General features: G+C 34.9%; 1 protein-coding gene across 2 annotated transcripts in view; it reads right to left on the reverse strand.

The window, feature by feature from the left end:
• The window catches only part of LOC150097617 (uncharacterized), a 334050-nt gene that overhangs the window by 310594 nt on the left and 5700 nt on the right, over positions 1-17756 (reverse strand). For both annotated transcript variants that reach the window (XM_090407322.1, XM_090407323.1), the window contains exon 2: positions 1558-1648. In XM_090407322.1, coding sequence (XP_090263448.1) covers positions 1558-1626 — 69 coding nt within the window. In that variant the 5' untranslated portion in view covers positions 1627-1648. The remainder of the gene's footprint in view (positions 1-1557; positions 1649-17756) is intronic.

Genomic DNA, 17756 nt, shown 5'->3' on the forward strand with positions numbered 1-17756 from the left:
ACAAATTCTTGACAAAGTTAATGAGAAATCAGTAACAACAGAAGACTTCAGCTCAATTCTAGCAAGACAAAGATTATTGTTCTCCAAGGAAATACAGACAGGCAACTTCCTGAGAAACAAGTGTATCTTAAAGAAAGAATTGAGGAAATCAGCATATTCGAGTACTCGGAGTACATTATTAATGTGAAGAATTGCTGTTTAGAAGACAGAAGAAAATTAGGAATGGCTAAAACAAGTCAGAGACGTCTAAAATCCAGAAAGATGGATCTATCTCCACAGGAACAAAGTTGAGGATTTTGGATTTTCCAACAGCAACTTATGGATGTGAGACTTGGAACCTAGAGAAGTCTGATAGAAAAAGGATAACTACTTTTGACATGTGTTGTTATAGCCAGCTGTGAGGATATCATATACTGAAATGCAGTCAATTAATGAGTGCTAGAAGAGATCAGCAGAACTTTAAGGCTACTTAAAGATACTGACAGAAAAAAGCTGAAATACCTTGGATACATTGAAGGAATGAAAGGAGGACTTCTCAAAACAGTAATAAAAAATAAAGTTCCTGGAAAAAGAGAGGTAGACCGTCATTAAGATAGATGGATGGATGGTGTCTGGAGTGACTGATCTTCAAAAAGTTGAATCCTCCAGAAAAGCATACAATGGGACCACCTGGTGAGTACTGATGTGGCACATCACCAAGAATCTGAGAGTGACCATATGTCATCGATAATGTCCAACAAATAGATAGAACAGGCAAAAAATATATATCACTACCTTAAATATGAGCATGGATATTTGGAAATGTCTTTAGGTGAGAGATAAATTTTAGTGCCCAATGCAGGGTCATCATCATGTTTGCTGGAAATCTGAAATGAGTTGAAAAAGTTCCACATTGTCTCTACAGCAGGGTTATTGGGCTATGTACATTTTTTTTTTTAAATTAAAAAATACACAAAAAATAACCTCAGTCTACTCATAGTAGCAACATGCTATAGTTTACAAACTTTAAATGAGTGTGAGGCGCACAAAATGAAGGGGAAAGATAAAAAAAAAAAAAAGAAGAAGAAGAATGAATATTTACTTACACAGAAGTCAACTGACATCTAACCAAAATAAGGAATGGTTCAATTGGGGTAGTGGATTACGTTATTTGAGGGTCAGATAAGAATGACTGTATATTATGTATATATTACTGTATATTATGTAAGAATGACTGTATATTATATAGTGCAACATGTATGTATATCTGAAATTTATTTGATGGAACATATGCAAACAGAATTTTGCTATGCATATGTTCCATTATGCATAGCAAAAATGGAACATATGCAAACAGAAGTTTATGTATGAAATTATATTCATACATGCTTTTTTGTTTGTTTGTTTGTTCATTCATTTGTATGCTAAGAATAGCTAATTTCAATGTCAGGTGTTATAAATATTTTTATTTTCTACACTAGAAAGAATGTCTGCACAAGAAGCATTCATATGCTCTTTCACATAACTGGTACTGCCAGCAATTTATATACATATATAAATAAATATATAAAATCTTACCTGGGATGTGATGAAGGCAATTTCGCATATCTTGCAAGACAGAAGTGGATTTTTCTTGTTAGTTTCCATTAGACATTTGTTATGCTTTTACCTGAAATAAATAACTATTAGCGGTACAACAATCTATTAAATCATACACACATTAAGTTTTCAGACTACAAAAAAATTTTCTAAAGGATTAACAACTGAGATTTTATAATTTCTTAAAGAAATCAACCATAAAACTTCCACTATAGCAGGCAATAATATTTGGTATTAGGGTTACAAATCACGAGATCACAGAAGAAGTCATCTGTTTGTAACCCCCACCCACCCACCCCTGGATGTCTGTTAAAGTCAGACAGCCTTGGGCCAGCTATCTGTGATGGCTAAGGATGGAGAATGGCTGATCTCCAGTCTTCAAAAGTTAATTAAAGCTAAATGGCCTAGTCTGCTACATTTGGGAAATGACAGGTGTTTGAAGAGTTTATTTTATCTGCTTATGTTAAACAAATGTGGCAAGAAAAAGACTCAGAAAAGAGCATCACATTATACAAGATCAGATCAACAACTGTTCAAAAGAAACTGTTAGGTCAGGCATATCAAAACTCTCTATTTCTTTCTATCCTCACATTTCTTCTTCACAAACACAGTTCCAGGCCAAGTTTCTTTATTCTAAATCTTGTCTCTCTCTCTGCCTTATCCATGGTCTAGTTCTTGGAATTCTCCCCTCAATTTTCATTTCATACATTCTTCTTGGTATTCTTCCTAAATTCATTCTATGTATAAAACCACACAAACATTTCTTCAACTTTCTGATCCAAACATTACTAATATTTTTTATTTTATCTTTCCTCATTTTAGCCAACATTGACCTCAAAACTTTCATTCACTTTCACTGCAAAACTTGCTTGTAATTCTTCTTATGTCTCTTTTTGTTGGTTTCCATATCTCTGCTGAATAAAACAAAATGGGAAAAAAAGTAACTTTTGTTAATCAAAAGTTTATACTTCAGTGAGGTCTCACTGTATCAAAGCAGGCCACTTACTGCTAAAAAAGCTTTGGCCCAGTTGAAATCCTCCTTGATATCCCCTCATCCAAACTTCACTTCCATCACTAGAAAGTACACTTCCCAAATATTGGAAAATTTTCACTACTCTTCAAGATCTGCCTACTGGGAAACATCATTAACCTGTACATTTTCTCCACAATTTAAAACCATGCTCTTTATTAATAATTAATAATTATTAAAAAAGGAAAATAAGAAATAATTATTAATAATTACTTATTTTCCTCTTTTTTTTAATGTTGGCCTCACAGATGAGACATCCTCAATCTTCCTTTCTTCTTTTAACCATTTGCTCACACATAGCATTGTCATGTCAGATATCTTGTCTAGGACTTTAATCACTAAGGGGAAAAACAGTATCAGAAGACTGTTTCAAAAAACAGAGAATGAAGGAAGATGATGAGAAATGAGTTCAGCTTCAACAAGTTTGGAGCTGAACTGTATATAGGATGTGAACCAGCAGCTGCTCGTGCTCGTATGATTAGAAGAAAGCAGAGGAATGGTAGTAGCTAGTTCAGTGGAGAGCAGTGCCCATGGAAATACCTACAGAAAAGACATATTGGTAACATAGCATCTATGAGAAAGCAACTGGAGAGAGAGAGAGATGGGGGTGAGAGAGAAAGAGATGTCATCGATTAAGTGGATTGCTCTCTTCTGAATATAACAGGTATCCTGAGGGAGGTCATAGGTGCACCATCCCAAAGGTAGAAACAATATTCTAAGGTCAGGTGGATTTGAGCTTTATGAAGAATCAGGAGTTTTGCAGAATGAAAAGGAATACCAAGATTTTTGGAGGCAAAAGAGGCTATGGACCTGATGTGCCTGAGCCAGGACAGGCCAGATGTGAAAGTCAATCCAAAAAAGATAAAACTGATCCTAGTTAGTGAACAAAATACTGTCAAAAAGTGAGGAAGAGTGAAGAATGGTCTTTCTTCTGGGTAATAAGAGAGGATTGTTGAAAGTTTATTTTTCACTTGGTTAGACTATAAATTTAGTTTAATCCTTTATCCAAGTGTGAGCAAACAAAGTTTGCGCCTGAAAATATCTTCAGGACTGAATTTGGTGTTGTACTACCTTAGTGGGATAAGGTAGGTGTTGTACTGCCTTACTGGGGTAAGGCAGTAACAACACCGGGCAACTCGTAGCAAAGGTGGACCAAACTAACAACACTCCTATCCCAGTATCTCCCATAATGCAAAACACATCTCCTTGTGGATATGTATAATGTTATGCATTAAGGGATTGGCCACTACCCAGACTAGTTTCGACCTTTATTGAGGTCTCTTCAGTGGGAGCCAGGCCCAGAGGTGGAGATGCCAGGCAGAAACAACAGCAAGGTCATCTTTACCTATAGGAGTTGCCAAAAGGTGTGCCACCTTTTTTTTTATTAAATTACTCTGGATTTAGAAAAAGATGTTGAAAGTTTATTTTTCACTTGGTTAGACTATAATAAATTTAGTTTAATCCTTTATCCAAGTGTGAGCAAACAAAGTTTGCACCTGAAAATAAATATCTTCAGGACTGAATGTCCTGAAGATATTTTCAGGACTGAATGTCCTGAAGATATGAATGTTTTGCATTATGGGAGATACTGGGATAGGAGTGTTGTTAATTTGGTCCACATTTTCTACAAGTTGCCCAGTGTTGTACTGCCTTACCCCAGTAAGGTAACCTACCTTACTGGAGTAAACACCTACCTTGCCCCAGTAAGGTAGTACAACACCATTCAGTCCTGAAGATATTTTCAGGCACAAACTTTGTTTGCTCACACTTGGATAAAGGATTAAACTAAATTTATTAAAGAGAGGATTGTGTTTTAGTGACTTTAAAATATGCATATCTTTTCCAAATTTTCCTAGACTACTTTCTTGTTGAACCCAATCAAAGGCTTTTAACAATGTCAAAGATAGGCTTTTTCCAAATTCCCAGTCTCTCTCTCTCTTCCCCTCCCTGCCTTACATCAAAAAATTAAAATCAACAGTTTAATATTATGAAAGAATTAAGCCAAGAACCAGTAATAGAAAAAATTAAAAAATATAAACATAAATGGATGGAATACATTCAAAGAATGAAAACAGAAAGATTACCAAAACAAGCCTTAAAGTACAAGCCATTAGGAAAAAGAAAACCAAGACGTCCTCTTAACGATTACTTCTAAGGCCAAAACAGGCCTAAATCCTTGATACGCATGATGATGATGGTGACAGTTGACTCTCTTTTCTAAAACCAAACTGCTACTCTCTAAGTCCTTCCTCCATTATCTTTTATTCTTATTACCATTATTTTTTTTATAAATTTTTGCACAGTTACACAATAATGTTATTCCTCTATAGTTACCACACTCCCTTCTAGAACCTCCTTTATATATTGGGACAATGTAATCCCCCCTCAGTTCAATCATCAGGTATCACCTTCTTTCTTCACATAAGCTAAAGATATTACTCAACTATTTCAATCCTGATCTACAGAAATTCTAATCAGACAAATCACCTAATCAATGGCATTTTCCAATCTTTGTATTCCTTAATGCTTCTTTAAACCTCTGCAAGACTTATTTCCTTATTAACTCTCTCTTGCTTGCTCATCTCTATATTTTTCTAGTTTAATTCACTATGGTTGTCATCTCTGTTTAACAGATCTCTAAAATAATGTTGCCACATCAGTCTAATCTCTTTTAGTAATTACAAGATTTCTATTTATTCACTGCTGCTTCTATTTTTCATTAATCCATATAACATTTTCTTGTTCCCATTAATTTCTTCCTCCAACTAATGTGTAAATTCAACCTAGCTTTTTATATTTTCCTCTTTATTTATTTATTTTTTGCATGACTCTTTTTCTCATTATAAACAATTCTATCATCATGTGTTCTAGTCTTTGTGAACTTCCTAAAAGACTTCAATTCTCTCATTCCACCAGCATGTTTCTCCTTTTCTGCTTCCACTTGTTCTTCCATACACATCTTCTACTGTTCCTGCCATTAAATCACCAAATTTTTCCCATTCTTTATCTACATTATCTCAATATAATTAACTCATCAGATTTGGATATGATCCAAAACTCGAATTCATCAGTCTCTCAGCATTCATAGCTTCAACTTTCTATCTCAGATAAATTTTCTATTCAAAAGTCTCAGTAGACTCATTCCAATCTGTTTGCTATTCCATCTTTAGTAGCTAATGTTTGTCCATTGCTATTGTTAATAACTGTAATTTTCATACATGGATCTGTTTTAATTTTTTTTTTAATCTGACAACAACAGCCATTAAAACAATCAGATGACAGCAATTTTGTTGTTCGATTGTTTTAATGGCTTTCTTTGTGCTTTTTCTACATTTAGTAACATGAATATCACATTGAATATTAAGCCAATTACTCCCCTCCTCCCTTATGGCCAGCCCACATTCATTACCCTGCCTTTTTTTTTTTTGTTTGCTGCATTTTACTTTGAATTCCAAATAAATTTTCTGCTGCTACTTTCATACAATCCTTGATATGATTCCAGAAGTTTCAATATTTTTATTCTCTTTCAGTTCATTATTTTTCAATTTTTATTTTAATTCAGTCATATGTTTTCTTATCTTTTCTGTTTTATCGAGGCTGCTAATATTGTATCTCAGCTCTAATTCATATATGATTATTATTTCCAGGGCACCTCTATAGGATCAAAGGCTCATAACAGAGACCCACTCAAACCATTATTCACACAATCCCTATATAAGAGGGATGACTTAAACATGAATGCGTTTGGTATCAGGAGTCTAGAAAAAATAATAACTGCCATGAGATCTAACAGAAAGAAACTAAATTATAAAGGGAGGAATAGTGAGAATGTGAGTGTAAGAGCGACAATAATATATAAAACTGTTTTAATGACAGGAATGGGTTTTTGTCATGGAAATGTTGACAAAGAGAGAATGATTTCGACTTTGTGTTTGTCCAGTTCGGACCCATCAAACGTGTGGAACATGTATGAGGCACTAGAGAAGAATAGAGATCTGCAGGTTGTCCAACTGTGTCATGCAGACTGCAGACAAAAGTATAGAAAGAACATGCAGTTAGATTATTATGTCTGTACATGAATGCTAGAAGAAACAAAGGGGTAGAGTTTGTTGACTTAGTCAATATGTTGGGACCTCAGATTACAGGCATTAGTGAGACCTGCCTATCAGAATCAGACATACTAACTGGTATTGAGTGTAAACGGTACACTATTTTTAGGAAGGATAGAGAGGATAGGAGAGGAGGGGGATGTGCTGCTAATGATGTCGGATGACTTGAATCCAGTTAGAGTTGAGACCTATGATTGTAGTACTACTAACAGTATTTCACATAGCAGTGAGTTTGAAGCCTTCTGGTGTGAGGTGAAATCTAACAAGATCAATTACATGGGGTGCTGTGACAGACCTGGTGGATCACTTGCTAGAAATGAAGAAATGCATCACCAAATAGACAAGATGGGCACAAAAAGAGTAGTAATGGGAGACTTTAATTATCCAAATATTGATTGGGTAGCAGTAGAATGTCATTCTTCTATTGCATCAGTCTTATGAATGGTAGCACATCAGCATTTCCTTCCATTCTTCTCTTCTGTTTGCTTTCCTCTTTATTTCATACGATGTTTTTGGTCCAGTGCTTTGTTTTATTTGATCACAGTATCTTTTTCTTTGATTCTGTCTTCTATTATTCTTCTCGTCAGACTTTCATGTAGTAAGAGATGTCCAATCCATCTGTCTCTTCTTGTTATTAATGTCTTCATCAGTGTTCTGGGTTCACTTACTTCCTTCACTTCTTCATTAGATTTTTTGTCTGTCCATTTTATCTTTTGCATTTCAAATGCCTCCAGTCTTCTAATATCTCCTGTTCCAATTGTCCATGTTTTGCTGCCATAAAGTGCTATACGCGATATATATATATATAAGATATATAGTGTATATGGAGATATATAGAATGTCATGAGAAGAATGAAAATGCATTTATTGAGCTGCTGAGGGACAAATTCCTCAAGCAGCATGTGACAGTAGGAACTTGAGGTCAAAGAGTGTTAGATTTGATTATAGTGTCAGAGGGCATTTCAGTTAAAAATGTAACTATTCTGCTTCTGGTTGGTGACAGTGATCATGCAGTACTCACTTGGGAAGTGACTAAGTTTATGAATGTTCCATTCAGAAAAGGTTACATGCTGAACTAAAAAGCAGGAAATTATGACCAACTGAGGAGTATATTAAGTTCAGTGGAATGGGATTGTTTGATGGATGGGAAGAATATCGACAGTGCTTAGCAAGCATTTAAACAATATTTAAATGATGCGATATCAGTGTGTCATGAAAGTTCAAAGAATAAATAGGGTAAGAGTCAAATGGATATGTAATTTTATTAAGCAAGAGATTCATAAGAAAAGAGGATGATGTAGAAGGAATACCATGTGCATTATGAAAATTATAAGCAGCAGGCTAGAAGTCACAACTGTTGTATAGAAAGCAAAGACTGAGTATGAAAAGAAAATGGCCCTGCATGCTAAAGACAACCCACAAGAATTCTATCGATATGCTGCAAGTAAAAGAAAGAATGAATATGAAAGAATAACTCTTCTAAATGCATATGACATGAGGGTTACAGATGCAGAGAAGTTATTCAACTAATGGATGAATGAATTTAAGAATAAGTATGATAGCTGGCGTGTGTAGTATGTGGCCTCCCTCAATGAGTCCCTGACTTCCTGGAGGTCTCTTTAGGAAATCAGGGACTCAGTGTGCAGTTAGATATTGTGATTAATATGCAAATATTATGCAGATTGTTAGTTTTATAAATGGTAATAGTAAATTTCATTTTAATGATACACATCTGAAATGTTCATATTGCATTAAAAGAATTCATGTAAGTAATTCTGTCATTACTCCATCATGTCTGACCCTTACTTCCCATTAAAAACATTGTATTATGCTACCAGAAGAAGAGGAATCAGCATTCTACTTTTTTTTTTTTAAATTTCAGCCTTGCCCATAATGAATTTTGTTTTTTTTATGCTTCAGTTATTAAGATAGCACACCATTCATACCTATAGTTGCTTCTGATATGGTAAAAATTATTTAATACCATAAATATGACAGATTTTATTATATGCATGTTAGGAGTTTACTGCATACTTTTCTACCTGTTCATTCGGCCAATAAGAAGTTCATCACTTTGTCAGAATCTTTTGAGAATCTAAGTACCTAGTATGCAGTTGACACTATAGCAAACTTATAGGAACTTCAGAAATATCAGGTCATCCTAAAAGTAATGTAGTTTTTCATACTGTACTTATTCAAATGTGTCTCAGCTTGTCTAAACATGAATTTTTAAAGCTTTATAAGTGCTGCTAAGCTGAGGCACCTTTATCCTATGGAATTCCACCTTGCAAGAACATCGAGTCTGAAAAGTTCTTGACCTCAAATATAGATGGCAACACTAATGGCAAGATTTTTTTACTAAGCTGGTATATCGGTCATAAGCATCCATGTCAAACTGCAATCAAGTAATTTGTTTTATACAGCTGTCTGAAGCAAAAGTATTGTCTGTATCGATTGAAATGGATAAAACTGAGTATCATGCAGTTATAAAATTCTTTGCAAAAGAAGGTTTAACAGCAAAAGAAATTCATTCAAAGTTCATCCAAGTTTATGGGCGCTCTTCTCCTTCATTTTTGACAATTAAGAAATGCGCTGCAGAGTTTAAACATGGCCATACCAGCCTTGAAGATGATCCATGTGAAGGGCGTCCAAAAAGTGTAACAATGCCAGAAATCACTGATCAAGTGCACAATATGATAACCAGTGAGTCAAAGTGTGTGAAATTGCTGAGACTACAGGAATTTCAAAAGAACATGTAGGATATATTTTGCATGAAGAATTGCAAATGAAAAAGCTTTGCACAAGATGGGTGCTGCACTTACTCACAGCATGTGCAACACCAAATCATGCTTGCTCACAGCAGATCAAAAATGCACTGCCATGAAAATCTCTGAATAGTGCTTGGAGCATTTTAACAAGAATAAAGCTGATTTTGTGCATTGATTTATTACTATGGATGAGACTTGGATTCACCATTACACAATAGAATCCAAACAGCAGTCAAAACAGTGGACAGAAGCCATTTGTTCCCACCAAAGAAGACAAAGTCGGTTCCATCAGCAGGAAAGGTCATGATATCAGCGTGGGATGCTAAAGGCATTTTATTTATTAATTATCTTGAAAAGGGTAAAACAATAACTGCGGAATATTATTCCGATAATTTAACCAGACTAGATGAAAAAATTCATGAGAAAAGATCTGGTTTGCAGAAGAAAAAAAATCACCTTTCATCAGGACAATGCACCTGCCCACAAAGGTGTTTTGGCAATAGGAAAATTAAGGGATCTGCACTATGAATTGTGGAACATCCACCGTATTCCACAGATTTGGCTCCCTTTGACTTCTCCCTTCCCAAAACTAAAACTCTTCCTCGCTGGTCAGAGATTTTCTTCAAATCAAGAGGCGATTTGCAGCTGTAGAGGGGTATTTTGCAGATCTTACCGAGAACCACTATAGTGACGGGATGGCACTGGAACATCGCTGGAATAAATATATTAGTCTTAAGGGAGATTATGTTGAAAAATAAAAATAATTTTGAAATTATAAATTCGTTTTTTCTTTGTTAGGTCGAGAACTATGGAGTTCACTGAAGAGCACATTAGGCACATCATGCATTATGAGTTCAAAAAAAGCAACAATGCTGTTAACAATGTAAAAAATGTGCAAGAAGTGTATGGCAATAACTTTTTGAATGTGCCAGTGATGGTTCCAAAAATTTCGACAAAGGATACTTTAGCTTGAAGGACTCCCCTTGCTCTGGGGACCTATCTCTCTCAATAAAGATATGTTGGAAGCTGTTATTGCAAGAAATGGCAATGCAACTGAAGATTTAGTGCAAAGCTGTTGAAAATTTAGCAAAAGATCTTAATTCATCATCGACCATTCATCGCCATTTTCAAGAACTTGGAATAATGTCTAAGCTCGGCAAGTGGGTTCCTCATGAACTGATGAACAACAATCAAAGACAGTGTTTTAACTGCTCTTCATTCTCGAGAAATGGAGATTGAATCTCTGTTTTTGAGTCATGTAATCCCCAGTGATGAAAAGTGGATACTTTACAAGAATGTTAAGTGCCAAAGACGGTGGATTCATTCAGGCGAACAGGCTAAACCTCAGCCAAAACAAGACCTTCATCCTCTGAATGTTTTGTTAAGTGTTTGGCGGGACATGGCTGGTATTAAACACTTTGAACTCTTGCGACAAAACCAAACAATCATAGCTCGAGTATACTGTGAACAAACTTGATCGATTGAATGAACAACTGAAAGAAAAGAGGTGTTCTCTGGTCAATCGAAAGAGTGTTGTTTTTCACCATGATAACACACACCCTCATAGTGCAAGAATCACCTGCACCAAGATTGAGGAACTCGGTGGGGAAAAAATTCCACATCCTCAATATTCTTCTAAATGAAACCTTCAGTTACCACTTATTTCAAAGTTTGTAACATTTCATTAATGAAAAACAATACGATACATTAGAGGAGCTAAAACTGAGCTTATGCGACTTCTTTGCCCTCTAAACTTCCTGAATTCTATAGAAATGGCATTACGAAGCTTTCTCAACACTGGAAGAGCATTACTGATTCAAATAGAGAATATATACTTGATTAAATTAGCAAGTGATTTATCTTTTATATCCTTTCAAAACTTAATGCTAAAAACAACATTACTTTTGGGATGACCTGATAGTCCGTTGTATGGGATAGTTATTATAGTGAATTTTCTTTGGAATAATAGTTCCATGATATAATGTAGAATATATTCATTAATTATAGAATACATTAGAGGAGCTAAAACTGAGCTTATGCGACTTCTTTGCCCTCCAAACTTCCTGAATTCTATAGAAATGGCATTATGAAGCTTTCTCAACATTGGAAGAGCATTACTGATTCAAATAGAGAATATATACTTGATTAAATTAGCAAGTGATTTATCTTTTATATCCTTTCAAAACTTAATGCTAAAAACAACATTACTTTTGGGATGACCTGATAGTCTGTTCTATGGGATAGTTATTATAGTGAATTTTCTTTGGAATAATAGTTCCATGATATAATGTAGAATATATTCTATGTGGGGCACCTACTCCTAGTGGAGGAGGGGGGACCATCTCAGTAATAGCATTGGCCCTTTTATTCCTCTCTTATTCTTTTTTGCCTGTATTCTTCACTTTATTTCTCGAGTCTTAGTTTATCCTCCTACCTTCCAGACTGCAATCACTGGTATCTCCAATGCCCTGTGGCTGTGTTTACAATGGTGCTATGACCTCTGGAGAGGAGGAGGAGGAGGGTATTATTCTTATGTGATATCTCCATGGAGTCTGGAGACTCATCGTTAGAAACCCACACTAATGTTTATACACATAAAATTTATCATATGCCTTAAACTTAATCAATGTCAGGACACTCACAACTAATTCTAGCAATCCATTCCACTTGTTCACTACACAAAAACTCCAGTCCACACACCCTTCCTAACCACACTAATACACAACTTCCACAGATGACTCCTAATTCTCTATTTGTTATATACAGGTAACCCTCATATAACACAGTACTTATACAACGCAGTTTCGATATAATGCGGTCTACAAATTGTGGTATCCCTTGCTCAACGTGGTTTCGATATAACGCGGTCTACAATTTCTAATAACCCTTTATTTTTTAAAATTTTTTTTTTCATATTTTTCACCGCAGGATTTAAAAATCAAATTTTATCTTCGTTAAATTTGTGTCTGCCCGTATCGTGCAAGTAGTTATAAGTATCCAATTTAGTTTTATTGTATCACTGAATAAGGTACTGTACCGAGGGCTTTTGCAGTCTGTGTCATTCTCAATAAATAGTGCAATTAAAGATGGAATAAAAACGGCGCTAATCACATCCCCCCTCTCACAGAAACTATGCTGTATAGACTTAAGCAAAACCTTATGTTGCACCGAAACACAGCATCTAACTAAAAACTATTGTCCAATTTTTCAATTATGAAATAAGTATTTTTTTATTGCATTTGAAATTCTCGATGTCATTATGACAGATCACAAAGGCTAACGTAAAATAAAAGACTACCAAGAATTGAAACATGCTATATAATGAATGTGTGAGTTTGCCTGCCACCTCAAACGCAAACAAGAAGCCATAAAATTCAACCAAGGATTGAAACGTCTGTGTAATTTGAGACAGTCAGTAATGAGAAGTTCCATCGGAATGATAAATCACACCCGGTTGTGAATGTGTTAAAATTAACAGTGAATGTTGTTATGACAGTTTCAGATGTTATGGAATTCGATTGAACAGAATTAGTATTTCAACTCAACACTTGTTGGTTGCTTTTGTCTTTGGGTCGCGCAATCTTTTGTTAATACGCATCAAAACATCTTTATAGCTGCTGTCTTGTGTAAAACAAAATTCAGCTTGTATGTATTATAACAATTAAAAAAAAAATTGAATAACTTATAAGCGTATAAAAGGATATCACCTGTAAATCGTCGACGTCCCAGCAAAATTCTCAGATGTGCCACCTCTGGCACGAGTGCCATAGGTTCGCCATCTAGGGTTTACTGTATAAAGTGTTTATTGTAGAAAATTGTCTTCGTTTTCTGCCAGGAAAGCGCATTTAAAATCATAAGTGTGTTATTCTCAAACAGAGCAGTTTATTTTCTGGTGAGTTACATACATATGTAATGCTTTTTTTTTTAATGTAAAAGTTTATTTTTATTGTAATGGCCACTAAAACTGCAAGGAAAGGAAAAAACCAACATCGAAGAGGAAATTCATTTCTCTCGAAGAAAAAATTAAAATCTTGGATCGGTTGAAAATTGGAGAAAAACCAGGAGTTGTTGCAAGGACTCTGAATTTAAATGAATCAACAATTCAAACAATCAAACAAAATGAACATAATATCTGAGAAAGTGTTATTGCTGGGTCAACGGTAAGTGCAAAGCCCATTGCTCATGGTCACGATATTCTAATAGAAAAAATGGAGAAATCTAATGATTTGGATAGAAGATTGCACTCAAAAGAAAATTCCTTTGGATGGACAACTAATTAAGCAAAAAGCTCTCAAAGTTTATAAACATTTAAAAGAACTTGATCAAGATTCTTCAGAAGAAATTTCTCAGCATGGATTTTCTGCCAGTAAGGGTTGGTTCGAAAACTTTAAAAAGCGGTTTTCTTTGTATAATCTTAAAATCCAGGGAGAATCAGCATCAACAGATGCTGAAGCTGCCTGGAAATACCCAGCAGAACTTTTAAAAATCATTAAAGAAGGTGGTTACAGTGCAGACCAGGTGTTCAATGCTGATGAATCTGGGTTATATTAGAAAAAAATGCCAAAACGCACCTATATTTCGAAAAATGAAAGATCAGCTCCTGGATTCAAAGTTTCTAAAGATAGAATTACTCTACTGTTTTGTACTAATGCATCAGGTGATTACATGACAAAACCAATGTTTATTAACCGATTCGCAAATCCTCGTGTAATGAAAGGGCTTAACAAGTCCATCCTACCTGTTTATTAGTAGGCCAACAAAAAGACATGGTTACAGCTAGCATGTTTGAAAATTAGTTTTTCAAGTGTTTTGTACCCGATATAGAAAGTTACACAAAGAAAAAGAATATGGACTTCAAAATTCTACTAATTTTAGATAACGCACCAGGCCACCCAACAAATTTAAGCCATCCGAATATTAAAATAACTTTTTTGCCGCCTAATACTACTTCACTTATTCAACCACTCGACCAAGTAATAATATCAACATTTAAGTCATATTATTAAAATAACTTTTTTGCCGCCTAATACTACTTCACTTATTCAACCACTCGACCAAGTAATAATATCAACATTTAAGTTATATTATATTTGGCAAACATTTCAATTAATTTCGGAAAAAATGGAATCTAATCCAAACATGAAACTGCCTCAAGCGTGGAAAGAGTTTTCAATATTGAATTGAAAAAATTATTTCTCTGTCCATTAAGGAATTACAACCCTCTACACTGAATGCTTGCTGGGAAAAAATATGGCCTAAAGCCGTAATGGAACAAAATTTCGTACCTCCAGCGGATGCCGAGCTATGTTGTATAATAAACGTCGCACACATTTTTGGTGGAGAGAGCTTTTGCAATATGGTTGAAAATGAAATTAGTGAATTAATTGATGGAGAAAAAACAGATTTAAAAGAGGAGGAACTGGTACAATTAATAGATGGTGTCGAACCAAATGGCGGGGAAAGTTCTGCCGAAGATTCTGATTGTGATGAATCCGTTAATGAATTCAGTTTAAAGAAATTAGCAGAGGTATTGGACTTGGCAAAAAAGTTATTTTACAGATAATGATCCCTGAATGGAGCGCTCGGGAAAATTCACGAGACAATTGGATATTTGTTTGGCACCATATTATGACCTTAATAAAAAACTGCAACATAGTGGAAAACAAAGTCTTATTACTGACTTCTTGATGACTAAACCAGGCGAAGTATGCAATGAGAATTATACAAATGATGTTTCTGAAGACTGTGATGAACGATTAAAATATGCGCTTTATTTTATTGTGTCTAAAATATTTATGCATTATGCGCAATGAAATGTATGTACAATTTGTAATTTTTAGAATTTTATATGACGTATTTGTCATAGTTTATGTTTTCTTAACTTACATGAATTACCTGAATTAAATAAAAATATTGTTTTTGTTGGATATGTCATTGTTGTTTATATAATTAAAAAAAAAAAAATGATTTCGGAACCTAACCCTACTTTTTCTATGTGATCTATGTCTCGTATAATGCGATTTATATAATGCAACATTTCTATGGAACTTAACATCCGCGTTATACGAGTGTTACCTATACCGAAAAATTTCCTTTAAATCAATTTTATAAAACTGCTTAAATATCTTATAAATTTCTATCATGTCTTGCCTATCAACTAAACTTTGTAACCCACACATCTGAAGCCTGTCCTCATAGGGAGCATTACACAGACCTGTCAGCAGCTTGGTCACTCTCTGCGTCCTCTCTACCATCTCCTAATCCCAAAGAAACCAGGTGACCGACCAAATTTGTGCACAGTACTCAAAATACAGCCGAATCATATTTAACATGCTAACTTCTCTATCTTTACTTGTTAGCATGTTAAAGCTCAAAGGATTACTTGGATGTTTTTCAACATCCATGTAATCCTTTGAGCAACTTTTGCAGTATGCCCTCTGAACTTCAACCCTCTGTCCACAATTATTATCAAGTTCCTAGCCTCATCAATTTCCTGTAATTCTGTACCATCAATGATACACGATATGCATCCTTTTCAACCTGAAGTGCATAACCTTACATTTTACAACATTAAATTGACAATCTTATACTTTACTCACAATGCCAATTTATTTAGATTATCCTGCAGAATATCGATATCACCTCTATCAACTATTGCTCGCTGCAGTTTTGCATCATCATCAACAAATCAACAAACAAGTGAATATCCCCATTAAATCTTTCTCTATATCATCGACATACAAATTAAAGAGTAATGGTTCTAGTACAAAACTCTGATGTATTCACTTTCTCCTATAGTCCACTCCACCACATACTACTTTCTAGTGTCTGTTGGCCACTCACCTATCCATGTTGCTAACTTCATATCCATTCCTATTTGCTTCAAATTTTGTAATTGTTTTCCATGTGGTTTTCTGTCAAATATCATGGTATAGCCATTTCCTTTATCTAATTCCTCTGTCAATTTATTGTAAAATGTGAATGAATTACTAAGACAGGACTTACAGCCATGCTGCCAAATACAGTGTATCATATCCCTATCCACCTACTGTTGGATTTTACCTTAAACCCACTTTTCCAATGCTTTAACAACCACTCCTGATATATTAATTGGTCTGTAGTTTGCAACTTCTATCTTGGAGCCACTTTTATGCAAAGAAACTGTTACTCACTTGGAACCACATCAGAGCTGAGACTTAATTTTGAGCAACTCTTCATTAGAGGCAATGCCAATTGTAAATGTCAGTGCTCTACAGCTGATTCCTGTTGTTTACATACTACTCTCCTATTCCACTAGCATTTATTTAGTGACTTCAAAAAAAAAAAAAAAAAAAAAAAAAAAAAAAAAAAAAAAAAAAATCAGCTAACACCTTTTATTCCCTTATAGGGAATAGGCGAAGCCTTTATACCCTATCTAGCTTTTGGAGACTGAATTTCCACCAGTAGCCAATCAGAGATAGCTGGTCCATGTACATCACTAATTATAGCAGCCACCAATGAAGAGGCTGGCAAACAAGTGCTGCCATCTCTCGGTACCTAACCCTAACAAGATGTGTTACTGTCTGAAATAATGCAAGTACTACGGTCAATTTTCTTGAGTTTACGGGACGAAAACATTGCTTGCCTGTGCCAGAGATCGACTAACTTGGGAACTGGCCGAAGTAAGACTTAGAAAAAGTTCCTCCAGTCGGCGACTAGACTTGAACTTAAGTCAAACTTCGAGCAACCAAGTGCAGAGGATGCAAGCGCCACTTCCACTGAGCTAGTAACTTTAACTTACAAAATTTCCCACCCTATTATGCACACTTCCAAATTCTTCAAATTCCTTAATGGTCATTTCCATCCACCCAAACTAAAAATGATAGCTATTATGTAATCTGCTGCCTTCTATCAACAGACAATTTTATTGTTTACATCAGCATCTTTGAAAAGATATAATGGAAAATTTTGGGGAAACTCTTGAACTTAAACTCTAAAGCATTTCAAAGAAAGCTGCAAGACCCATCCACACTCTCAAAGGACATTAAGTTAGCTCCCATCTTATGGTCTTGTTGTTTACTATAATTGTGTTGCTAACTTTTTTCTTTAGTTGAACATTAATACATAAGATGGTGAATGGATCATTATTCTCAAACTCTACAACCAAAGCTGGAGTACCTATGAACTCTATTTTTATTTATTTATTTATTTCTGTATATGAATAATCCACAGTTGTAATAGTTTTCCATGTGGTATACAAATCTAATCCACAGATAACACTGTTACATTCAT

Source organism: Typopeltis vanoorti, chromosome 17, assembly GCF_054136105.1.
Source record: "Typopeltis vanoorti isolate ZY-2024b chromosome 17, IOZ_Tvanoo_1.0, whole genome shotgun sequence".
In the NCBI taxonomy this organism is placed as follows: Eukaryota; Metazoa; Arthropoda; class Arachnida; order Uropygi; family Thelyphonidae; genus Typopeltis; species Typopeltis vanoorti.